The following is a 25500-nucleotide window of genomic DNA, read 5'->3' as shown; positions in this document are numbered from 1 at the left end:
GGTTAACCCGAAGAGCCAAGCTCCCACGTCACCAGCCAGCTCTGTGCCACCGCCGCTGTTGTGGCCGGCGGCTCGTTAGCCAAATCACAAATGGCCACAAGAATCGGTGCAAGACGCGGGAACCCACCTTTGCAGGCATCCAGCCCCCTCGAAACAAACACCTTTTCTCCACTCCTATCATACACCACACATTCCCCTGATGTTGCTGCCTTCCCAACCGGGATTTATTCCCGAACCCACCGGAGAAGTTCGCAAGTCCAGGCACAGACTAAAAAGCAACACGCGGCACAAAGACAGCCCATGTTTCCTCTTGCATCACATTCATTACTCGAGCCTTCTGTAAATTTTTTTTCCAAAAATACTTTATGCTCCCTGTAATTCCCCCTCCTTTTTCCCCCTTCGCAAACAGTAAATTACAGTTTTAAGACTACTATTATCTCAAGTCATTTGTTTCAGATGGGGAAAACGTAATGGATTCAAGCGCGACCATAGACTGCCATGGGCTGCTCGCATCCTGATAAAGCAGCGCCTGGTGCAGAAGCCTAGTGAAGGAAATGCAAACCTTTCCTGCAGCCTCGGTTTTGATGAGACCATGGGATGTGCAGAGCTGAGCACCATGTGCTATAATGCCTGTATGCAGCCTTGGGGCCGCAGCCCTGCACTTTCTCTGTGCCCCAGTCCTCGGGCAGCACCGATAGCAGCTGCGGCTCACACCTACCAGGTTTTTCCCCCTCCTGGGTGAGTTCAAGTCAGCCGCCCTCGCGACAGAAAAATCAAAATCCCTAATCAAACAATGATGGAAATGCCTGCCGAGAACAGAAGGTTGCCTAAGGGCTCCAGAACCTTCACCTTGACGAGCCCTGGCATCTGCATGCTTTCTGCGGCCATGCCGATATGGGCCGGTGCTGCAGCCAGCTCCTGCTACCGGCAAAGCAGAGTCCTCGGCCTCTTCTAGAGCAAGACCCTGGCCCATCACAAATCTCTGGGGCAGCTCCCACTGACCTCAGAAGACAAAGCGCCCAGCATCCCACAGCAGCACTCTGCTACACTCCAGAGTGCTTGCCCCAGGGACAAGGGAAGGAAATGCACACCGACAGCTTGCAGCACACGCTACGCTACGTTTTGGTTTGGGATCCATAGGAAATTTTAGATCTGTCGGAACTTAAATAATTTAAATGATAAGGATTACCATAGCAACGTTGTAACAACTGCTTCTCCTCCTCCCAGCCCAAGTGCCCTGAGCTGGAAGAAGCTCAGCTTAGGGCATGCGCCAGCTTTGCAACACACCCTGCCTTCCAGAGCTGGAGAAGGCTTCCTTCCAGCCCAGGCTCCCCAGCTGCACGAAGGCAATTTCCAGGCTTCAACAAGTCCCCGAGGCCCCCAACAGTGCCAGGGCTGATGCCACCAGCCCGCCAGGGCTCAGCCCCAGGACCGAGGTCATACAGGTCTCCGCTCACCGCCCTGGCCAACAGCAGCCACGCCGAGGACAGGAACTGCGCTGGGCCATGAAACATCTCTCTGCAAGACCCCAAGCTGAGTGACAGTGACACTCACACCTATGTTGCCCAAATCAAAGCATGCTTCAAAACAGCCGAGCTGGCGGATTCATCAGTTCCTGATTTTTGTAGCAACAGGGGGGCTGTTTCATTAGACAACATTGTTCCAGCTACGCTGAGAAGCTCCAGACTGCGAGCATAAAACACGTGGAGTGCTCCTACGACGCATCCGATCACGCAAGAGGACACTTTAAGCACTACACCCTGTGTCACACACCCGATGGCTCCTTGGAGAAAAGAGCGAAAAAAATAAAAGCCTGCTCCTAACCTACACGCTCCTCGCAACTAACAAAGGCAAAAACGACACGGCTCATTAAAGATCACCGTACTGACTTTAAAAAAAAAAAAAAGAAAAGGCACGGGTTCTACTTGCAGATGGTTTACATTTAAACAGAAGCGAGGGCTGCTAATAAAACTTCACCCCGTGCTTGCCCCCGCAGGATGCCACCCGCCCCATGCCCCCAGGTGACAGCAGCCCCCCGGGAGCATAGGCAGGGCCCTCACCTCGTAGCCCAGGCGTGCTGCCCGCTGCAGGAGGGTCTCGCCCGCGTTCTTGTTGACGATCAGCCTGCGAGCCTCAGGAGGCATGGGCCGGCTCGGGGTGGTCTCCGGCGGGGGGCTGGCCACCTGCAGCGGCAAGGGCTGGGGGGCGGGCGGCAGCGAGGGGGGCTGCTGCAGGCGCTCGAACAGCTTCTGCTCATAGGGCTTGGCCGGCGAGGAGTCGCAGTCCGAAGCGGGCTCCGGTCGCTTCCTGACCTTCCTCATTACCGTAACCTGTCAAAATCATTATCTGTTTAGGTTGTGTTTTTTTTTTTTTTTCCTTCCCCTCCTCGCTTTTACAATGCGGCGAGGGGATTGCATTTTGCCAGCAGAGAATTGCATTTCCCTGCTCGCAGTGAATTTTTTAAGAAAGCTCTGCTACAGCTTTTAGATGCAAGACTCCTCAATACCCGCAATAGCAGCTTAAACGCGGGCAGGTTAAGAAAAGGAAATACAAAATGTGCAAAGCATATGCAGGAACGTCTGAAAGGAACCACCGCTACCCCTCATGCACGACAGCGCGGTAGTTTTAAGCAAGCTGGCTCTGCATTCGGAGGTGCTAGTGGACAATTAAGTCTAAATAAAGATACCTTATCTTCAGCATTTTCGATATCTGTGGTGTCATCCCCTGTCAGGGATGACCTCCTCCTCCTCTCCTGCAGTGCCAAGTGTTTTGTTTTACACTGACGTTTCCCTGATGGCTTCTCACACTCGGAGTATTTCTGCAGCAGAGATGCAGGTTGGAAATCCTCCTCTTCATCTGTGTACAGCCCATCTGTCTTCCGGCTTTCTTTAATTTTCTGCTGTTTGGCAGCCAACCTCGAGGCTGGAGTACAGCTTGGCTGAGCCTGCCTTTTGCTGTTTGCATTGGTGGATGAAAGGCTCTTCATGTGCGGAGACACTGGGAATACAGGCAAGCCTAAACGGGAAGGAAAGGCATTACACGTTGCATGGTGTGTTAAAAGCAAAACATATTGCTAGCACTTAACACAAGCTCCTTGACTGCTTAAGAGATCTACCAATTACATTTTCAAATCATTAATATTTTAAGCGTTCCGCATTCAAATTGTAAACAGCATCTTGCAACGCAACGCCGGCTAATCGTCGCGATGCTCTGATAAAGATCGCTACACCAAATTCCCCGCCACCGGTGCCCGGGTGCTGCAGGGGCAAAAGCCTGCCCCGCTGCGGGAAGAGGCTGGTCCTTACCTGGGACTGCCTCGTCTGGGTGGGAACCAACTGCTCCCTCACCCCGTGCCCTGCCGGGCTTCTCTGCCTCCTCTGCTCGAGCTGCAGGGCTGGGGGGAAGGAGGGAGAAGGAGAAGAAGCGGGAGCACGGAGAGGTCTTTGTGGGACAGCACCGATGGCAGAACGAGGGGGAGCATCTCCCTGGCAGCGGTTTGACCTCGAAGCCAGAACAAGAGCACAAGAGGCGATGTGGGAAGTCCCGTGCACGCCCGCTATCCACAGCGTGGGATGGGGCAGAAGCAGCCAGCGGCTGTGTTCTCCAAAAGGCTGCGAGAGCAGAAAGCGCTGGGAGGCGAGGCACGGCCAGCGCCAGCACTCTGCAGCCCGTGGCAGGATGTGTGCAGGGCTGGGTTTTCTCGGCGGATGAGTTAGAACAAGCTGAATCCCACAATCTGGGCCACATGCAAAAAGCATGGGTACTTTTTTCAGAGTGCAAGCGGGTTTTTTGCAACAAAACAAGGACAAGAAAGTTGACTTTTTATAGCCTGAATTTCCCTTGGGAAGAGAATTGAGGTGACCTCAGAAGCAACTCCTTTGCAGAAAAATGAATTAAAGGTTGCTGGAAAGGAAGGGACACTTCAGCCAAACAATGCCACACCATTGAGGGAAGGTGCGGAAAAAACCCAGAGCACTTGAAAAAGGCTCCTTTGCTCTGAGGAGCCTCTGAAGTGATGCTACTTTCAGCACAGAAGAGATGGCAGGAGCAAGTAAGGCACAAGGCTGCTCAGAGAACAGAAACCTTTATTTAAAGGGACTCAATCCAGAGCCAGTTGATTAAAAAAAATAAAAAATCTAGAATACTCTTAGTGGGCAGCTTCGTACTTCTGTCTTCCCTTAAATAGAGCTGTGAATGCAACTTGCAGAAGGCTTTCTGGATTAAAGATGAAAACAGAAATCCCTCAGTTCTTCAGAGCCACTTTCTAGAAAAAAATGCACACCACGGCTTGCCAACCAGATGTCAGGGGATTTACAGGACACATGATGTGCAGATTGTTCAGCAAAAATCCACAAACTTTTCAGGCTCTGCAACCAGACAAGATGCCTTCCAGTTGTAGGCTGAGCCTACTGATGCAAGGTTGTCTTTCCAACTCAGCAGACAGCACGATTTAAGAAGAGTGTTTCTCATTCTCCTGTTCCCAACTAACCTAACTGGAGGAGCATGGGAAAAGCCCAGCTCCAATACAGAAGCATCATCGTTACCTCCTTAACGACTTACTAAAAAAATCGCAAAGATGGAAAGCAGCAGCAATGAGGTTTGGTGAGTGCAGGGGAAGTCAGAAACCACTGCATAGCAAAAAAAACAGAAGAGGGGAAAAAGCAGGTCTGGAGAAGGAGAGAAGTACAGAAAGGACGAAGGAGGAAAGCAGAGGAAGAGGAAAGCAGAGGAAGAGTAGCACGTCTCAAAGAACTGCAGGCTTTCCCATTCAGGGATGCCATGGAAGTTTAATCACCACCAAAAACGCGTGCTCCCAGGCTGCAAGCTTCCCGTGAACCCTGCGCTCCGCTCTGACCTCCACGGTGGTGACAGCAGGCACGGGGCTAAACGTGTGCTACTGCTGAGAGATCAAGAGCAGCGAAGCGATGCCCAGGAGCTTCAGGATCAATAACGTTGCAAAAGGCCGGCACTCTCCAGAAAAAGCCGAGCATCAGCCCAGGAAATGCAAGACATGCGGGATGAAAAAAGGCAAGCGGTTCATTCTCAAATCCCAGCCCAATCTTTCTGGCTACGACACACGCGATGGGAGAATAAACAAGAGCAAGGATATCCCCTTAATATCCATGCAAGAAAAAAAAATGTAAAAACAGGCCTCCGAGTGATGTGGGTTGTGGTGAGCCTGACTCAGAGCAGAATTAGCTTCCCTGCCCACAGGACCAAGCTGCACGCTGCCTTGTACAGCTCCCGTCCCCAGCCCAGCTCCCAGGGGTGATGGATGGGGTCACCGCAGGGATCAGGGCTCCTGCGTTGGCCGGGGACCTGCAGGCACCACGTGGGAGCCAGAAACACCCATTCGCAGATATGGAGAGAAAAAGAGCTGCAAGCGATAGGGGATGTTCCTGTGTTCGAAACACCCGCTTGAGAGCCACGCGTTGGAGAAAAGTTTGAGGACATGTCCCGGGTGAGAAGGAAAAGCTAGAAGTCTCTGTCCCGGTGTGACCACCAAGCAGAGAATGCTCTGTTGCACAACAGGGGAAATTTCCCCGTCCTGGTGAGCTGCAGAAAAAGAGACTAAAAGGTTTACACTTCAGTGGGGCTGGGGGAGCGCCAGCAAAGTGATTTGAATGATCTCCAGTGCCTCGGCACAATGGCTGGCGAGGCATGATTTAGTCAGGTTTATGGGTTTATTAGAGGCTCCCAAAACCAGGTTTTTCGTAGCCACGGGGTGACTGAATCTGAATACCTCTGCGGAAAGGGCATAAATCCGGAGGCACCTTTTTAGATTTCCTGAGGTCATGTGTGAGAGAAGCCTGTTGCTACCATGCGAGGCACTGCAGGGGAAAGCTAGAGCATCCTTACACAATGTGCCTTCTTGTTAGCGACCCTCGTTTAATCTCTACAAGGTATCTTTTTCTGAAAGTACAAAGGGGAGCAGGTGATGGGCAGGGATGTTTGAGCTGATACCACGCTCACCAAGGCAGCACATAAAGCAAGGGAGGAAGAGTGAAAGCTCCCTTTAAACTAAGTTTTGATCTCTGCTTCCACAAATCCTTTTGGAGAACCTTCCCCAACCATAAGCATCAAAGTTTGGGGTTTTCTGCCCTCAGGTAATCCTAATGAGGAGAAAGATGGGTGAGGAGCTTTAGGACAGAAGAGAAGCCAATAGTTCTGCCTGCAACCGCTTTGGAGATGCCACCCAGGAGAACTGTCCCCAAGTGCAGGACAACCCGGACTCAGTCCTTTCCTTGGCACGGGACAACAGATCCACTTGCCTTGTACTTCTCCCTCTTGAGGGGTCTCAGATGGATTACAAGTAAGGCCAGCTGAGGGGTGAAGTGCCACCAGGCTTGATGAAGCTCCCAGCCCTTGAAGGAGCCCAAACGACCGACTCAGAGCTCCCCACCACGGGGACCGAGCAGAAAAGAGGGATGAGAAGCTGGAGGAGGGGAGGGAGGGAGAGAGGGAAGCTGCCAGAGACAAGGCAAGGAAAGCTGATGTACTTGAGGAGGTGACCCTGCAGGAGAGAGACGCTGGGAAGACCTCAGCACCTGCACGTGGAGCAAGCCTGGGACAAACAAGCCAGGCATCCCCAAGGGAGGAGGACAAGCCTTGCTCCTGCCCCGGGAAAGGCAGAGAAACCCAGCAGCGTGGAGGGTGATGGAGGCGTTGTGTTCCCCCGACAGAGCCGCTAGCTGTCCTGACGCTGCTTCACAGGGGTCCCCGCCGCCCCAACCCAACCCCACGCGTGGTTACACGCTCCCACCCGCATGGCCTAAGAGCCCGCTTGCTCCCTCCCTGGCCCAGAACTGTCATATGCCCCCCACATCTCCTCTAGAGGCACAAACTCCATCTTCACGTTATCTCTGGAGGGGTTATGGAAAGCCAGAAGGCACACACACGCACGAACACGTAGTTACACGCACATACACAAACACATTTGCTTGTCTGCCAAATATCAGCTACGGTGCAACTCTTAGAGAGGAAGTGTCAGTGCTTATACAATTGGACATCTACAGAAAGATAGATAAGATAGATAGATAGATATTTTTAAAATAAAGCTCTCGACAGTTCCTTAACATCGGTGGCAGCATGCGTCACTGTAAATGCTAAAGCCAGCTGGTTTCCCTAGTAGTCTCTGCATACCTTGTTCATTGTCACTTGTTTTGAGGGACTCTTCAGACCAACTTCTATTGCTTTTGGCCTCTGACCTTTTCTTGGTGTGCCTTTCTTCTGTGAAGTCTTTGACCTTTGCAGTGGCCTCTGGCTGAACAGCCTCAGCTAAATCTTTCCTGCTTTGCCGGCCCAACTTGCCGGACGGGGATCTCTCTGGTGACACCTGCTGCTCCCATAGTTCCCTAAGATGCTGCAGGTGACGCTGCTTTTTGGGATGGAGCCCTGTTAATTCAATGCACACCTTCAGGTTGGTCACCTCATTACAATTGGGCTCTTCTAAGTGGTTAGAGGAATTGTTTGTCATTTCCCTCTCAGGCCAGTCATCTAATGGAAAAATAACTAAAAATTAATCAAAAAGCCCCCTCAACTTAAAACAAAAGCTACATTTCACTTTCGGGGCATATAGTCTCAGCTTTACCACCACACTATGCATTTTAAAGGTTCGCTTATTAAGGGTTACATGCACTACAGTAACTTGCACTGCTGTGGCTACAGTGTCCAATGACTAGTGCTTTACCCTTATATACCAAGGTTTTTATATATACATATATATATATACACATATATATACATACATATATATACATATATATAATTTTAAGTGAAATGACAGTGCTCACATTAGTAACTATCAAGTTCAAAAATGGAAACACATTAAGCCAAAGGGACGTTCCTTTCACAAGACATTCCTTGAGAGAGACCACAGCAAAATGCCAGCTTACCTTTGGAGCTCTTCTTCTTTTTTGCCTTTGATATAAGTTCATCCTGCAGCTCGTCCACAAAGTTTTCATTTTGGCTGCCATCATTTTGCACTCTCTCACCAGAGTGTTTACGCTTCCTGTCCAGACGTGGACATGGATGTTGGCCAATATCTTCTGTTGGCTGGTCTTCCGCTTTCTCATATATAGAATGTCTCTCTAAGTAACATTTCTCATTTGAGAGATCTTTTTCCTCCGGAGTTTCAAGAAAGTGACCTTGGTTGTTTTCTGCACTGGCAAAATTACCTAGAAATAAAAAATAAAGACATAATAAGTGCAAAAGAATTAATTGTGAGAAAGCTATGCTCTCCGATCCCTTCAGTGTCATCCCTATCATGACGTACGGTTTACAAGGCATGCAAATAAATACGAAATTGTACTTCAGAACAAATCTCCCCTGGTCAGCCTAAGTTGGCAGTTTTCTCAACAGCTAAGTACAAATCCCCTGAAAGTACGATACTTTGTGCCATTTTTTTAAATCAGTTTAAGAAGTACAAAATTCACAATACTTGTAGCCATAGAAACATCACAATATGCTTTTTTTAAATAAAGAAACATCTTTAGATATCAAAAGCACAGACCCTTTTCAGCATGCAACCTCGCCCCCAAAAGCCTTGGTAAGTAATAATCCAAGCTTCACTTTGCGACGACTTTCTTTTCAAAAATACTTTCTGACGATGATAAAGTATTAGTTTTTCACTAATTCATAATCTTTCCCTAACTTCGCGCATCGAAATGCAGATTCTGACTTAAAAGCATTTGTCCCTTCTTCTGGAGATGTAAGTGGGAAACGGCGCACGCACACATATACACAGGAATACCACTAAGAATAGCTATGATATTTTGCAAAAAGCTCTACTTGAATCCAAGGTTATAAAAAGGCTTCCTCACTTAAAGCAATCAGCCAGTCGCTGTATATCACACGATCTTTATCACCTCCTTTTAAAAAAGACCTCACTTATCCAGGGAGTATTTCCAGCAATAGCAACCAGGTGAGCTTTGAAAAGCCTCCCGGAAAGCGGCCTGACAAACTGGCACAAAAATTCCACATTGCCAGGCTTGCTGTGCCTTCAACTCCCCCCCCAGCTCTCTTCCCTCAAAGTTAGGGACAGCTCAAGTGATTTCAAATGGATGCTCGGCTTAAAATGGCACTTCATCATCATCTTGAATGGGTAGTCTTTCTTTGGCTTAACCAAATGAGTAGGCAGAGGTGATACAGAGTGTGTGGCTGCTCATCAGCTTCCTGTTTAGCCCTCATGGCTAAAAAGTGTATTTTCTCCATGCATGCCTGCTGGTGTTTGCCTCTACTCTCCCTCCTGCGTCCTGACAGCTCGCAGTCCCTCTTCCTCTTCGCCCTTCCTCCTCACTTCCCTTCCCGTTCATACATCTGTCGGTTCCCAGCTGGACTCACTCCCGTCCCCAGCCATGCAGACATCTCCTTTCTCCCCCAGAGCCTCCCCAGCCTCCTCCTCTTCACAGCCTGCCTCCAACCTCTCCTCTTCCCCCTCACCAGGGCAGGGGCTGCCCCCCTTTCCCAGCCCCCTGCAGCCCCTCTGCCCTCCCGTCAGGTCCCAGCCCCACCACAGCTCCCCAGGGCACCCCAGGGTGCAGCCCAAGCGCATCCCACTGTATCTGGAGAGCACCTTCCTACTGGTTTCACCACCATCCTTGAAATGCCTGCTGTCAGAAAGGGCAGGCAGGAAAAGAAAAAAGGAAAAAAAAAAAAAAAACACAACTCTCTGATGAGATTTTTCTTCACCACAACTTGGAAAAGGCTCCGAGTACCACCCAGCTGTTTGCAGGCACCGGAAGACCCAACAGCATCGTTTTACACTGCTTGGGAAGCTGCCCACAGGGCTGCTTTATAAAACAGCGGAAGATATTTGGCCAAGAAAAATCCAAACAGAAGCTGACTTTTTCCAGGCGAGCGTCAGGACCTTGAGGCCACTCTGCTATCTGGCGACCCTGTATCCCCCAAAGCCAGGCAGAATTTGGAAACACGCTGCACTTGCGCGCGGGGCAGGGAGCGGCTGCACAGCACACCAGCCGTGGCTCACACTAAGGAGCTGGACCAGCAGCCTTTCAAGGATCCCTTTAGAAACGCCTCTATCAGATTTCGGTTTACATTTTTGATGCAACCTGCTCGTTCGCCGTAAGGAAACATCGTAATTTCAGCCCTCTGGCCCCGGCAGCAGCTCCACACCACAGCTCCCGCTGGCCATCCCCAGGCTGGGGCAGCCCTCCTGCTCACGGCGCTGCCTGCCCCTAAAAAAGGCAGGCACATCCCGACTGGCTCCCGGAGGAGCTTGCGCAGGGTCAGAGGAAGCAGCAGCAGCCCGGGGAGGGTTTGGATGCTCTTAATCTCCGAGGCTCGCAGGAAGCAGCGATCTAATTCCAGCCTGCCGCCACCGAGGGCGACCGGCTTCGGATTAATTCCTTTTCTACTCGAGGAGGGCTTGGCACGGCGAGGCAGCGCGCCGCCCGCCCGCAGACATGAAAAGGAGGGCAGGGACGCCGGCTGGCAGCCCTCCCCCGCCGGCGCTGCTCGCGGGCTGCGGAGGACGGCGCGCACCCGCTCCTGCTCCCGCGGGTAAGAGCGTGAAGCAAGCGACCTCTCGGCTCCGCTCGCTAATCCCCATTGCATAACCACCCTGCCACGGCGGGGGATGATGGGGATGGGGCTGGGACGCTACGGGGACAGGATGCTACGGGGCAGGGACACTGTGGGGCTGGGACACTACAGAGGATGTGTCCTCGCTGCCTTGCCAAGACTCCCTGCCTCCACCACGGGTCTCTCTGGGGGTCTCTCCCCAGCAAGACCACCAGAGGAGCACAGGCTCTGGTCACACAGGCTCCACTCTGCCCTCAAAGTGTTTTGCCAACAACCTGGACCAGCCACAATGCTGCCCCATATTAAGGGAGAAATATCAGCAGGAGGCACGGCAGCGTAAGCCTATCTTGTGCCCTCGACAAGAAGAATTTGTTTGCTTTGGTCCCCCACCCCCGTGTATCTACAACATCCTCTTCTCTGCCCCAGGAGGAAAACAACAACAGAATACTTTGGGTTTTTGTATCATCATTATTCAAACAGCGAAGAGGTAGCCCGAAACATAGGATAAATGCAGAGTTCTCATAGCAACACACCTCGATGAGTAAGGAGATTAAACTCTTACACGTGTTCCTTCCTCAACCCTCAAGCGCTCGCGACTCTCACCACAGCTGTGAGAACCAGTACTGACACCTCAAACCATTTCTTGCCATCCTACAAAACTACAGACGAGGAAGAATTAAGAAGAGGCTTCTTCACGTACGGTTTCTGCCTGAAGCCCTATTTCCTCGGCGCACCGGCTGCGACCTCGCGAAAAACAGTTACACATACAGGCAGCCAAAAAAAAAAACACCCGCACAAACTGTCCTTCGTTTTTCCATCTTCCTGTTGCGGTCAGCTGCTTGAGACCAGGGCCTCCCATGCAATGCAAACAAGGAAACACATCTTAGCGTTTAAGCTGCAATTCTTTTGTTCAAATAACATGGCAGCTATAAACAGCTTTTCCTCTTCCCCGGAGCAACCTCGTATTGCACTCACTTATGCAAGACACCCTTTATTCATCCCGGCACCTTAACGACCAGCCAAATGCTAAAAACCAGCACCCAGCATCAAGATCACAACATGATTAAAAAAATTCAGCAAGACGCCTTCAGCATCGAATTCAGGGTGTCCCATGGGGCAGAGGAAACATGGCTGATTTTGTCTTTTTTTTTTCCCCCCTCAAAGCATCCCTCCTTGGGAACTTTCCAGATTTGTTTCCTTCTGCCTGAACAAACAAACCGCCATCTCCCTGGGCAGACTTTTTTTTTCCCCCCCCCTCTCTTTTTGCACTATGTCCCGTTGAAGGAAAGTAATAACTGACCAGGGCAAAGGACATGTTTACTGCTCCGACCTTTCGTTTGTTCAGGCATATTCACAGTCCAACAAAAAAAAAAAAAAAAAAAAAGACGTGGATTACCATGCCATGTGCAAACGGGCAGCTTGTTCTGATGCTGAAGATCAGCCGCAAGCACTCTGGCAAATCACAGCCTTTGCTTTCACACATATAAACTGCTTTAATGTTTTCCTCGCGACCTCACGCCCGAAGATCAGGCTTTGAACCTATCAGGTCCTATTTTTCCTGGTTAAGGATTAAACAGGAAGTGTTTCCCTGCTGTAAAATTAGATGAGTGGGTAATTATGCTCCCCGATGAAGAAATTCGTGGCGTGCAGAACGTGTTCAATCTTTCACACTTCAGTATGATTTCCAATACTGCTACGAGAGCTTTGCTGCTACCGACATGCGATCGTCACATGCCCGTATTGATGCGCGTGTCCATGCCAATAGCTTAAATCACTTGATCTCTGAACAATTCTCTGACTCATGACATATGCATCCCATAATTTATCATGTTTGTGCTATGGAAATGCACCGTACGAGCATTGCCTCAGCAACATTTACAAGTCACCTTGGCAACAAAGCAGCTTCGCTGCTGTTCTCATAATGCCCAGCAAAACCTAAACAAGATGGGAGAGAATTAAAACACCTCGAGTTTAGCCCCTGGCTTAAATTTCTTGGTAATCCGGCAGCACAGCTACCTCCCTTAAATCAGGCACGAAGCTGCCACCTCTCTCCAGACAGCGTGATGAAGCTGAAGGAGGCTCGCAGCAGTGGAAATCTACACGCTGTCCAGTCGGAGGAAAAGTTTAAGGAATCAGATATTGCGCAAAACTGCTTTTTGTTGCTGCAAAAAAAAATAAGTCAGCTCGTGTGCTGTACACCTGGGAAAATTATCGAGCCTCAGGGCGAGCTTAAAAAACAGCCCGCATCCCCTCAGGTGCCTCTGTGAGCACCACCTGCCTGCGTTACTCAGCCTGTCCTGGTTGTTGCGCTGGCAGATTTGGAGGAGCCGAGGGGGCGAGCAGCTGGCACGGCCCCGATCTGGCGCCGCAGGCGAGGCAGCGCCGCAGCCGCGGCAGCGGAGGAGCCCTGCAGGCAGCCGGCAATCACAGTTTCGGTTGCGGTTTTCCTCCTCCCTCCCCGCCGACACCAGCCAGGTGACGTGCTCCTGGCTGGGGTCTCGCGGGGCACGCTGCTCTGCTCGGGATGGAGGACCTCTTCGGCATCCCCATCGCTCACGGGAGGCAGAAAGGAAAGCAGAAGAGGCTCCAAACCAGGAGCCGTGTCGAGTTAGCGAGCTTTCAAGCCAAATGCAACAGCGCGGTTAGAAATTGGAGGAAACGGGAAGAAAATAGAGTTTCTGCCACGATCAGCGGCCGTGGCTCTCGCCGGTGATAAACAAAGGAGAGGGGTGAGCGTCGCGCTGGGAGACGTGTTGGGAGTGCTGGCACGCCGAGCCGCTGCACTGGAGGCAATCCCGAGGCGTGAAACTCGGCCTCCTGATTTATCAGCTGCTATCCCCGGGGGCAGAAGGTGAAACACCGCGATAAAAAACTTTTACTGAGGACTGAATCTGTACCTGTAAGTACTGGCTGCTGCACGGCCAAGCATGCGAAAGAGCAGCTCCCTCAGCAGAAATGAGATGAGATTTTAGGGGTCTATAGATGCAGCCAGACTCTGAAGTACCACGTTAGTTCAGAGCTAATTAGCAGCAGATAGGAACGAGCTAACATAAGGCTGAACACGCTTTCATCTCAAACACATTTTAGCCAGCAGACCTAGACTAGAGCATTCAGCCAGTGCAGCCGGAGACCTCACTAAGTGATGAATTTAAGGACGCACCGTAACGTCAGCCTCGTGCAAGGACAGCAGAGGAGAGGCTGTTTCAGCAGACAGCGATGCTGCACCGTCCTTCCTCCCCCAGCCCCCAAGGGGGATGCCCCACGTGCCCCCCACGTGCAGGCTCTCGCTCCGTCCCTATGCACATCCCCGATCCCGCAGGACCCGGCTGGCCCTGCCACCAGGGCAAGCTGGCAGGAGGACCCCAGGGCATCACCAGGGCAGCAGCCGCCGAGCTCTCAGCTTCGGCATGAGGACTGCAAGCACGGCGTTGCCTTCCTCCCTGGAGCCACCCCAAGGCACCGTGGTAAAGGGAAAACCCGCCTGGCTTCCCAGAGGGAGCTCAGCCTCCCCGTCCCCACCCCAGCACCTGCTCCGCTCCAACAATTAAAACTTCCCCGTGCTGTCTGGCCAGGCCGATTGTTGTTCACGCTGTTATGTCAGTGACAGCAATAGCGCAGTAACTTGATTTAGGTGAGTAACCGAGCAAGTACGATTGACCGGCATGCTCTCTGCCAAAAGCATTAAACAAAGACCAGAGCAATAATTCAAAGTTATTAAATTGCCCGAATGAAATCTTCTACTGGCCCTACTCATGAATCTCCACGTACAGAAGAGCACAGTAAACCACCGAGTTACACAAGTGCGTGCACACCCACAGATGCACACACAGGCACACGCACCGTAAAGTCTGCACTGCGCTTCCTCTTGTTTTGCCATACTTTCAGCATCATTTTTTTCTGGGTGGTTAACAACAAAGCAGCAGCAGGGGGAACTGATCCTTTCCTTAATTATTTAGGTAAAAGAAAAACAATTTGGAAATTGATGGAAGCCAGATGCTTACCAACAGTTCCCAAATAAAAAGTGATTTTGTCTGCATGCGGTAAAAAAGTTAATGCTGCTTTTTCACATTTGCCTTGCTTTCGGGGCAGCGCTGCTGGCTGCTACCTCCACGGCCCCAACACCTTGCCGCAGCCTCGAGGGAGCAGCCAGCCATGCCAGCCCCCAAGGACTGCATCGACCAGGCACATGCAACCCCAGCCACTGCAAGAAGTCATCCAGGCAAACAAGTCTTGTGTAATTTGGAGTTATACAGGTGTTTTTTTACAGCTGAGCCAGCCCGGCACGTTCCTGCTCCCATCACCCTTCTGCCCTGGCCGTGCCACCAACACCCATGGAGGTTGGGGCTTGGGGTCTCATGCATTCACGACCTGAACCAGCAACACCATGAGAACACGGAGACTATCCCGTGCACACAGCACTGCTGCGAACTGCCGCGGCACAGACACACGTACACGCTTCAGAAAGCCATCGAAACTCGCTTACATCTGTCATTGTCATTTTGGTCAGCAATGGCATCTTCCAGAGCGACAGACTTTGGCTTCTTTTCACTGTTTCCTTTCAAGTTTTCCCAGTCTGCCTGGCTGAATCTGCAGACCTCTGAGTCTTTGGTAGCTGTTTGGCCTTCTCTCTCTTTCATCTCCAACTCTGAGAAGCGCATCATTGCACGCTAGAAAGAGAATTGATATGAAAAAAAAAGTCTTGCGATAAAAGCTACTTCATTTACCTTACCTTATATGAAAGTATTTCCAAAGAAAAATCTGCTCAAAACCAATGTTTGAGAGAGACAGCTTAGCGTAAGAGTTTAAATTACCTGACTTGTAAAACAGTATTCTAGCATCTATATGCAAATAGCCACACAATTCTTTCATATGTAAGTATATAAATATATATAAACGTACATACTGTATATAAAACAAAAACATTCCGTTTTGGAGGTAAGAGACAAAAACAAAAAGAACAAAAAGGAAAAAAAAAAAAAACAAGAACAAAACACAAAACTGTACAATGAATAAAGACGACCATGGCCCACAAACTTCCCTTTGTGTATTTGGAAATGAAATTTAACTCAAAGGTTTATGTAAGAGTCTAGTAATAAAAATTTGAAGAACTGACCTCACAGTAAGCAGCAGGTAGACATAAAATACTGTCCTCTTGTAATCCTTCCATCTATGTAATTAAAATGGGCACTCAATGGATCATTTAGATAATTTCATCCATTTTTATAAGCACAAACCACTTCTTTTCTTAACAATGCAAAACAATTTGGCTTAACTCATCTGTTCATTAAAAGTAAAATACCTTAAGGCTATTCCTACACAGTATCTGTCTGCCATCCCTCAGCATCAAACCTCAGCACTGCTCCTACTCTTTACTACACATTCTCCTGGTGAAAACGTTGCATAAGACCCACTAATACATGGCTGCTACTCCTCTCCATCACACGTCACGTTTGGCATACTAATCAGAACTTCTGGATACACTTTGCTGGCTGACACTACCGGCCAAGTGAGAAATTACAGCCACCGCTAGCGCTAGCATAGCATGCATTCCTGCTCGACTCCCCTCCGTAACTGCAAAAACATTTCATACATACATTAACATTTCTATCAGATCTTATTAAGAGCCCTTTAAAACTTACTCGTGCACACATACAATAAAAGCCATACATACTATTCTTTACGTAACCTCACTTTAATTAACAGACTTCTTTTGCTATTTTTAACCATTCCTGACAAGTACGCCCTAGCAGAAAAAATCCCTATTTCCCCACCTGCGCTGCTTATACCAAACTTTAATACTTGACTGCAACTTACAGCAGAGAAATCACTTAAAAGCGCCGCGGTCGTTAAACCGCAGGGACTCACCTGTAGCGCCCGCTGCTCCCGGCTGAGCTGACTCGAATCTGCGTACAGTTCGGTCGTCACACACTTGAAGCGGTCACCTACATAACCGGCAGAGTTTGCGATCCTTTTTGCCAGTTTAGATGGCTTGGGTTTCAATATTTTGCCATCTGCAGAGTCCGCATCGTCAGCTCCATCTTTGGTATACGTCTGATTGGTTTCGAGGCTCGGCTGCGTGCTTCCCATGCAGAACTGCTTCGCGTCGTCCTGCACTTTGCCAAAAGCCAGAGCTGGGCCATCGGTCTCATGGGCAGCTTCCAGGAAGGCAGGTGCGGGCTGAACGGCCACTCTCTCTTTATTTTGGCTTGCAGGTAAGTCCTCCTTCCTCAAGCCGAACACAGCCGAACTCTGGGCTTGCTTAAAATTATAGGTTTCGTGCAGATCGTTATTTCTTCCAAACTCCTCTCTCATCACAATAAAATCTCTGTGCTGAGACGCCTGTTCTACCTTGTGCTTCGTAGGGTCATTAGCCTGATTGCCGCTCTCAGCAGCGAAGCCGGTTTTCGTTAAATTCGTTTCGCTTTTAGCATCCTGCTCATCTCGCAGGAGGTCCGGGAAGAGGTGCTTGTCGCTTTTGGCAGAGTTTTTGCCATGGCCGGAGCTCTGGTGCAGTTTCACGTTCTTGTCGCCAGCTGCCTCAAAGTGCATCTTCCCGCCGGTCTCCAGCAGCTCGGGCAGCCTGCTGCGCAGCGCCGGGTCCTCGTAGCGCACCCTCTCGTGGGACCTCGACCTCCTCTCCGACTTCTCGTCCTTGCTCATCTCCAGCGCCGAGTGCTGCAGCAACATGGGGTGCACCATCCCCATGCCCAGCGCGTCTTGGTAGGTCATGAACTCGCCCCGGCCAGCCGGGAGGCTGTAGGGGAGGCCGGGTTTGGGAGCCAGGTGGCCGGGGTAGAGGCTGCCGTTGGGCAGCAGGACTGGGTGCGGGTACACGTGCCCCTTCCCGTGCAGGGACAGAGGGCTGATGGCCAGACCCTCTGGGACAGGGTACGGGAGGTAACTCCTGGGGTAGGGCAGAGGCGGGGAGCGAAACGCCTCGTTGGGCGGCAGAAATATGGGGCTGGAGGCCAGGGCACTCTCGCTGGCCTTGAAATTAGCTTCCTGGCCGCAGGACTTGGCCACCTTATTGCTGTGCTTGGCCGAGGCGGCCAAGGGCTGCCCAACGTGCTGGATGACGGAGGCCGTGCTCTCCGCGCCACTCCTGGCTGCCTTGGCGCAGTCAGCATTGGCGTTGGGAGCCGGCGAGGCCGAGGCCGGCCGCCCCCCCGTCGGCACCGTCCCCGCAACGCTACCGACCACCGCCTCCGTGCCACCCATCCTGGGGCATGAGGAGCTCCGCTGCTGCGGGATCACCCAGTCCAGCGCCTTGTTTTTCAGCGGGACGCTTTTGCCGCTCTCCTCACCAGGGCCGGGGCCAGGAACAATCCAGGAGGACGGCGCCGTGCTGATGATTTCGGGCCGGTAGATGGGGCAGCCGTTCCCAGGGGAAAGGGTCTCCTTCTGGGCATCGCCCCCCGGCAGCAGCGCGCCGCCTCCAGCCCGGCCGTGCACCAACACCGTCGGCGGCATTTTTTTAATGTGCTCCACTTTACCGGCGGCCTCAGCATCGACCACCTTCGCCGACAGGTCCAGGGGCTTGTCGGTGACATCTTTGGTTGGAGCCTGCTTTTCCAGGAGCGGGGGCGACCGGCTGTCTTTTCGGTCATGGCCGGCCTTCCTGACGTGCGGCGCTGCCTGGACAGGCCCCTCGGCGGCCTCGCCGGCCTTGGGCAGCTTCCCGTTGGGCAGCCGCGCGGGTGGGAACTCGCCGCTCACGTTCAGGTAGGGCTTGGGGAGCGCGACCGAGGAGGAGGGCGAGGTGGCAATGCTGGGGAAGTGTTTGTGAAACTCGGCGTAGGCGTCCCCGACCTGGGCGGGCAGCGGGAGGCGGGGGGACGGCCGCGGCGAGTGGGGCAGCAGGAGCGCGGGGTCGGGTGCTATGCCGGTGGGCGCCGTCTTGGCGGCGGGGACACGGGGCTGTTTGCTGTTCTGCAGATGCGGGTAGGTGTGCGCCTCGACGGGGGTGCCAGGGCTCACCCCCATCTTCCACGACAAGCTCTTGTCTGGGCAGTGCACCAAGGGCGGGATGGCCGGAGAGGCCGAGGCGGCCGAAATCCTCATGGGCGAGGCGAGCGACGAAGGGATGTGCGGGGTGACGTAGTGGGAGGGAGGCAGGTACAAAAAGCGTTCACCGTTTGTGCACACGGGTGAGTAAGCCAGGTGCTGCGGTAAGCTGTAAGTGGACTGCTGAGGTAGCAATGCCTTGTACATGTTCAACGAATACTTATTTGGTGAGTCAAGAAAAGGGTATATGGTGGGTGTCGCCCCCTCCATGTAGGGATTCACCCAGGGGAGCCTTAGGTAGCTAGCACCATTGACACCGAGAGGGCTCTGCTTGTCACTCGCGGCTCGGTCCAAGCCCAGTGTCTCTCCTGTCGGGACAGAGTTTTTTTTGTATTCCAGGTGGCGTTTTGTATATAGCACTGAAGCCGTTCGGGCCTTTTCCAGCGACAGCTGCATTTTCTACCGCTTCGGGGGGATTAGACTTAAACTGTATCTCTGGATTTCTTTCAGGAGTAAATCCGAGACCAGCTATAGAACTCGTAGCATCCCGTGACTTTTCGGAGCCGATTCCACACAAGCTGGAATAGACAATACTACTGGGGACTCTGAGTCCTTCTCGCATAAGTCCAGACCTGTCCATACTCAGAGCTGCGAGACTGTCAATGCGATGGGCTGTAGTTGCATCCACCTTTACAGAACAAGAAATAGGTTACTTTCGCATTCTGCTAAAACTGCTACCGCTCAAACTACAGATATATGTCATTGTTTTGAAGAGAAATACCACCAAGGCAAACACATATTTCGCTGGGAAAGCATGCGCAAGGTTGGCCACGCTGGAGAGCGTGAGGACAGGAAGCTGCAGAACAACACAGACCACCGCAAACAAAAAGATAAGGATCACTCTACATCCGAAAACTAAAACCAAAGGCTTGAGGACCCATAGCCCACACAGCCAAAACTGGCCCAGAGCTGATGCTCGGTGGCACTGCTCCCGTGCAGCACTGCGCCGGCTGGCTCCAACTCCTTGACCCCAGCCCCACAGAGCAAGAGGATGAGGATGAGGGCACGGAGAGCAGAGCTTGGGGGAGAGCCAGGAGAGAAGGAAGGAGAGCATCTCCTCCTCCTCCTCCAGGACCTCCTCTGCAGGTTGATCCACAAGGCAAGGCATCCAAGCACGTGGCACAGAGGAACATCTGCCGTCACTCAACAGCACCGCGCTGAGTTTCTTCTCCGCTTGCTGCTCCCCACGTACACTCAAAGGAGGAAACTGCCAGCTTTACTGGAATGTCGATATGCTCAAGGATTAAACCCTCTCGTTAGACGTCATGGTGTGCTGTGTGACATTACTCATGACGGAGCGAAGGAAAGGCGGTGAAGTCACACAGCAATGCACACCACAAAGTCAGAGTGGAGAGACTAACGAGATAAACAAAAAAGTCCCGTTTCACCACTTCCCAGAAAGAACACCTATGTGCCCAAGCATGGCTAGAACTGCAAGAAAAAGGTATTTTAATCGCTTCTCCAAAGGCAACATGCACTAACGCCCGAGGGTGAAGACGGGGCGGGGAGGACAGGCGCTGATGAAGTTTCAGCATGAAGCTACGGTTTCTTACCACACTGTGATTCAGGTGATTTTCCTCCCTCAACTCCAGTCTGCTTTTCGGTGCATCGCCATCATTAACTGGAATTTTCCTATTTAAAAACAGAAGCTTATTATCGGGAGACATCCCATGCATTTCGTATCAGCACGAGGTTGTATCGCCTCCGTACTCTGATTCCCCCAGAGAAGTCCCACACGACACCGTGTTTATCATGCCGTGTACCGACGCACGGTGACTACTTCACAAAGCAAGGACCATTTGAAAACAACTATAAAGGGTTTTGAAACTAGGATCGCGCTAAGCGCATCTCAGAGTAGTCTCTTCCAACGCACAGGATTGTTGCCAAGGTTTTCTATTTTGACCCCCCCGCCTTTTTTTTTTTTTTTGCCAAGGAGAAAATACACCGTTTTCAACATGCCCTTTTCACGTACCATCCATAAACGCTGCAAAGAAGAAAATTAAAACACACACACTTGTATCACACGAATGTCAGCTGTTCCGTGTTAAAGAGGGAGCTGCACATCTGTGCCATACCAGTGTTGCAGCACTGGGACTTGTTATCACAGAAAGCACCGATAAAGAATATACCTTAGTGCCAAATTTCAAATCCCAGGGATAAAAACCGCTGACATGCAGCAGAAGGAAAGTTTCATCATTACCCCAAAGAACTCCTTTCAATCAAAGCACTTAAAGGCACACCATCGCTTAAATCAGAAACGCAACGATAACGTGTTCATTACGTCAGCGGCAAGTAAAGTTGTACCTAAAAAACTGTGAGGAAAGGTAGGGGCTGCGAAGTGAGACGTTTGGCTGTCTTCCTTCAGTTTATGTTTGCAAGTAGTTTTCCCTGCAAAACCCCAAAACTTTCCCCGGCTTCTGTGAGGCTTTCCACACAACGGTGAGAACACAGGCTCAAAGGGAAGACAGAAAAACACTAAAACCACACAAAATTGGCACGGCAAATTGAAGGCGTACCTGAAGCTCCTGCTGAGCACTGCCTTGCTTCTTAAGAAGCTGGGTTTTACATGAAGAGGGCACTGCAAGTGCCTGCATCACCCCGTTGAAAATTATTTAAAAACATAATTTTAATCATCAAATGAACAACATTTGGAAGAAAAAAAGTAGGGTCAAAGAGAAATTCACTTCTGGCAGGCGGAAAGGCCACTGTTTCTATTGCACAGGCCAAGCTGTTTGTTCGAAGGCGGAGAACGCCAGCACCACGTCTGAGTCCCCCCACCGCACAGGGCCACTGCAAGAGCCGGCACAGCGCTTGCTTTAATTCCCCTTCACAAATATGAAATAATAAATTAATTGTAAAAGCGCGTTTAAAGGCTGCTTTGGGGAGTAATCTCTTTAAAGGGCGTCCCCGCTTCACTGACCCAGGTTGCCTGTTAAATAGTAAATCACTGGCTGCTCTACCGCTCTCGGGCACAGCTTGTTTCTCCCTGCCTCCCCCCTCGGAGCCGGGCTGATCTCGATGCGAGAAGGCAGCTCCCTGCTCCGGCACCGGGGAAGCGAACGAACTCCGAGACCTGCACGCTGCAGAATTACGGCGCGGTTTAACTCACCAGGAGCTTAAATATTTACCTGTCTTCATTAATTCCACACATGCGGACCCTTTCATTGCTCATCCAGCTATGAACGTTGCCATACAGGGGAGTTGCAGAAAGCATGACGTCTTCTTAAAAATCGCTGCTTTTCTTCACGGTTTTATATTCTATTAAAAAAAGAAAGGGAAAAAAAAAGTTGAGCAGATTTGTCTAGGAGGAAGTGCAAACATCACAGCGGAGCAGCCAGCCTCCCTCCGGGTAATTAATAATGAATGCAGGATTGGTGCGGGGAGCGAGCTGCCTACGTTAACCGCTAAGGGAGATACCCTGCAATAAAGGAACAAATTGAGGGCATTTATAGGTCAGAGGAGATGGATCTTTTCCCCAGCGCACATCCAGAAAATTAAGAATCATTCCAGGCTATCGACAAATAAAACTTTCTCCACCGCCTTTAATTTGAACACAAAATGATTCAGCCGGCCAAGTGCGCGCCGGTACCCAAACGTTCACCTCACATGGGCTGAAAGAGCAGGGGAGCCCCTGGGCGCCGGGGGCAGGTTGGAAACCACCCGCAGGCAGGCAGGCAGGCCGACAAAAGACCTGCATTGGGAACGCACGGGAGCAGGATGTGCATCGCAGGAGCAGCAGCCCTGCACCGTGTGCGTGAGCCGCGCTGAGGGCTGGGAAGGCGTTCACGTGAGGAGCGAGACCGAGGAGCCGCTCTTCGCGGAAGGGAGCCAAATAAAAACCTCCCCTTGAGCGTCTGCACATGGCTAACTTGGAGAAAGGGGTTAAAAATAGTAAGTGGGTTGGCGAGCTCCCCACCCCTTGATTTGATTAAGCACCGAGCCCTGGTGGCTTCTGCATCGGAGCTGCTGCTGCTGCTGCGAGTGCTTTCAGTAATTCAATGACGCCTGCTCACTCCAGGGAAAGAAATCATTAGCAGGCTCGCTGGAGAAGTATTAGCAGTCCAAGAGGATCGGCGCTGCGTGCAGCGGGAGAGGCAGGTGAAAGGTAACCGCATTTTCACGTCCAGCGGCGGAGGGGAATGCCTCTCCCTCCCCGCCACCTCTCCTCACACCACCTCCGCTCGCATTAAATTCCAGTTTGCTGCATGAGTGAAGTGTCAGGACAAGCTGCGTTTTATTAACAGGATTATCGCGGCGCATGATTTATTCCAGTGCAAGATTTTAATTGCTCTTTGGAGGTTGAGTCGTTTCTTTTGACTGAGCTTCAGCCTGCATCCTGCTGCTAAATGCTGGGTTAATAAGTAGGGGGAGCCTTTAATGCACAGGATATCCCTCAGCTCTTCCTCTCTCACAAAAATAGAAGCCTTTAAGCGGGAGGCATGATACTCCTTTTACACACACACAAGCCAGTAACGGGTGATTGACCACTGGGAGTTTAATGCATAACGTCTCCCAAAGCATACATGCTTCCCCAGCAAACTCATTTCCTTTGTTAGGCTACAGAATATGCAAATGATCACTTTGGCATTTAATGGGGAAGAATCCCAGATTGTGCCTTTAACACAATACTTCACACACGTTCAGAGAGATTTAAGAACTAAAACGGCAGGAAAGCCTTGTTCCCGAACACTTTCTTCTCCCCTTAGAGAGGCCTTTTGTGCAAAACTCCACGTCTGGAACAAATGTATATTAATGAAACGGCGTGTTGACCCTCCTCTCTCCAGAACGGTTAGCTTTCCATAATGAAGTCCACAAAAATTGCTGTGAGGAAACAAAAATCTGCGGAGATTAGATACCGCGCTATCATTCAGAAGGAGTTATTTCACTGGAAAGACGGTTTCTGGACAGATTTACTGTTTTCCAGATGCGCCGCTCGTAATGTTTTCAATAGAGGCAGCAGCAGCATGGCGAGAGTGATTTAGGGTTTTACATAAGGTTAGTAGCCGCCCCGCGCGCTGCATCAGCCGCCAGCAATGGGCACGGGCTCGCAGGAGGCCGGGCTCACACCCTGCTGGCTTTTGGGGCGTCCCGCTTTCCCTGCTGGAAACGTATCGCTGAGACAAGGCGCTGTGCCTCAACCAGAGCCATCCGTCCCCTGACACGTGCAGATAATGAACCACCAAAGTCGTGTGAGGGGCCGATGGGCTCCCCGCGTGCGGCGGGTGACCCGGAGGCCCTATATCCCTCTGGCACAGTGGGGCAAAGCCAACCAGGGCGTGGAGAAGCGTGGGCATGAAGCCCTCCGGACACCAAGCTGCCAGCCCCGTCCCCAAAAGCCGCCCCTGGGCGCGCACGGCCCCGGGTGCACGCGTGTGCGCGTTCCTAATCGCCGCCCTGATGAACTTCTTGTGAACTGCTTAAAAGTGGAGGTCTGCTGAACGAGCAGCGGCGCCACTGCCAGCCATAATTTCATTGCAACGAGCAACAGACTTTTAACTCTTCGCACACCCCTTCCTTCCCTCCTCCTCCTCCTCCTCCCCCCTTCCCGCCGCCTGTCCCCCGGTGGGGACAGCGGCCACCCGCCGGGACCGGTGGTGTGCCGGGGGCTCCATCGGGTGGCCGGGGGCACCGGCAGCCCTCGGGGCGGCAGGGGGGCCGGGGGGAGGATGGAAACGCTCCTATTTATACCGCACTTCCGCGGGGGCGGGCGCAGCCGGCCCCGTTATGAAACCCCGACGGCAGGCTGAGCTGAGCGCTCCAGCGCACGCCGCGAGGTACCAGCGGCAGAGGAAGCCAAGGACACGTCTCTTCTCCTTCCTCCCCCCACCCTTCTCCTCCTCCTCCTCTTCCCCCTCTCCTCCTCCCCGTCGCCCCCGCGCCGTGCCGGTGCCGGAGCGCCCCGCAGCCCCCCGGGCGCCCCCGCTGCTCGGAGCAGGGCTCGGCCGCCGGAGAGCGCCCGGCATTTCCTCCGGGAGGTGTCTGGCCGATAAAGCCATTTGCGGCTAAATATAGCCGGTGATGCACGGCGGGAGGGGGGCCGGGTGGGGAGGAGGAGGAGGAGGAGGAGGCACGGGGGGGGGGGGGGGGAGCCACGCAAGGCACACGCGGTTCCGCAGCGATGCCGCCGTGTGAAACCAGTTGTGAAAAAGCGCCTGCAAGCACTAACCTGCCTCCCGGCGTGCTGCCGAGCGGCGTGCCGAGCCGTGCCGAGCCGGGAACACCCAGCGCCCCGCGCAGCGGCGGCCCCGCGCCGCAGAGGCAGGCACAGACACACACACACACACGCACGCACACGGCACTGCTCGGGCAGCCGATTAAAAAAAAAAAAAAAAAAAAAAAAAAAAAAAAAAGGGAAACGTTTCGGGTCTCCCTCGCAACGTCAACAGACTTTTGGCAGCCGTGGACGCCAGCAGCAGCAAAGTTTTGTTAACGCGCTCCTGGCGTGGAGACGAGAGAAACCCGGTGCCCGCGGGGAGGAGGAGGAGGAGGAGGAGGAGGAGGGGGGAGAGGGGGGAGGAAGCTTCCCCGTGCCCTAGGGAACAGCTGGGGAGGGGGGCAGCCCCTTGTCACACACACACACACCCCACCCCCCCCGTGAGGTGAAAACCCGGCCGCGGGAGGTGGGGGGGGGGGGGGGGGGATTTAGGGGGGGGCTGGAGGAAGCCCGTCGGGGCCGGCGGCTGCAGCGAGCCAGGAAGCGGGGCGGGAGGAGAAGTGCAGCGGCGCACGAGTTCCCTTTTGGCGCCTTTACTCTTTCCACCTCCGAGCTCCGCCTGGCAGCCCGCCAGTTTCCACTTGCACAAGCCACAGAGAGCCCTCGGCAGCCGTCGGGGAGGAGGAGGAAGGGGGGGGGGGGGGGGGGGGGGGTGGAGGACAGAGCGAGGGGGGGGTTGG

General features: G+C 52.4%; 1 protein-coding gene across 1 annotated transcript in view; it reads right to left on the bottom strand.

The window, feature by feature from the left end:
* The window catches only part of BCOR (BCL6 corepressor), a 39544-nt gene that overhangs the window by 11838 nt on the left and 2206 nt on the right, over positions 1 to 25500 (bottom strand). The window contains 10 exon segments of the mRNA XM_040530560.1: positions 2061 to 2330; positions 2687 to 3015; positions 7144 to 7497; positions 7896 to 8177; positions 15026 to 15209; positions 15656 to 15709; positions 16408 to 18933; positions 18935 to 19234; positions 20160 to 20238; positions 21735 to 21864. Of these exon segments, the coding sequence (XP_040386494.1) occupies positions 2061 to 2330; positions 2687 to 3015; positions 7144 to 7497; positions 7896 to 8177; positions 15026 to 15209; positions 15656 to 15709; positions 16408 to 18933; positions 18935 to 19234; positions 20160 to 20238; positions 21735 to 21820 (4464 nt within the window). The 5' untranslated portion in view covers positions 21821 to 21864.

Source organism: Cygnus olor, chromosome 1 (assembly GCF_009769625.2).
Source record: "Cygnus olor isolate bCygOlo1 chromosome 1, bCygOlo1.pri.v2, whole genome shotgun sequence".
Taxonomy (NCBI): domain Eukaryota; kingdom Metazoa; phylum Chordata; class Aves; order Anseriformes; family Anatidae; genus Cygnus; species Cygnus olor.
Note: the sequence above shows the minus strand (reverse complement) of the source record. Positions and strands in the feature narration are given on the sequence as shown.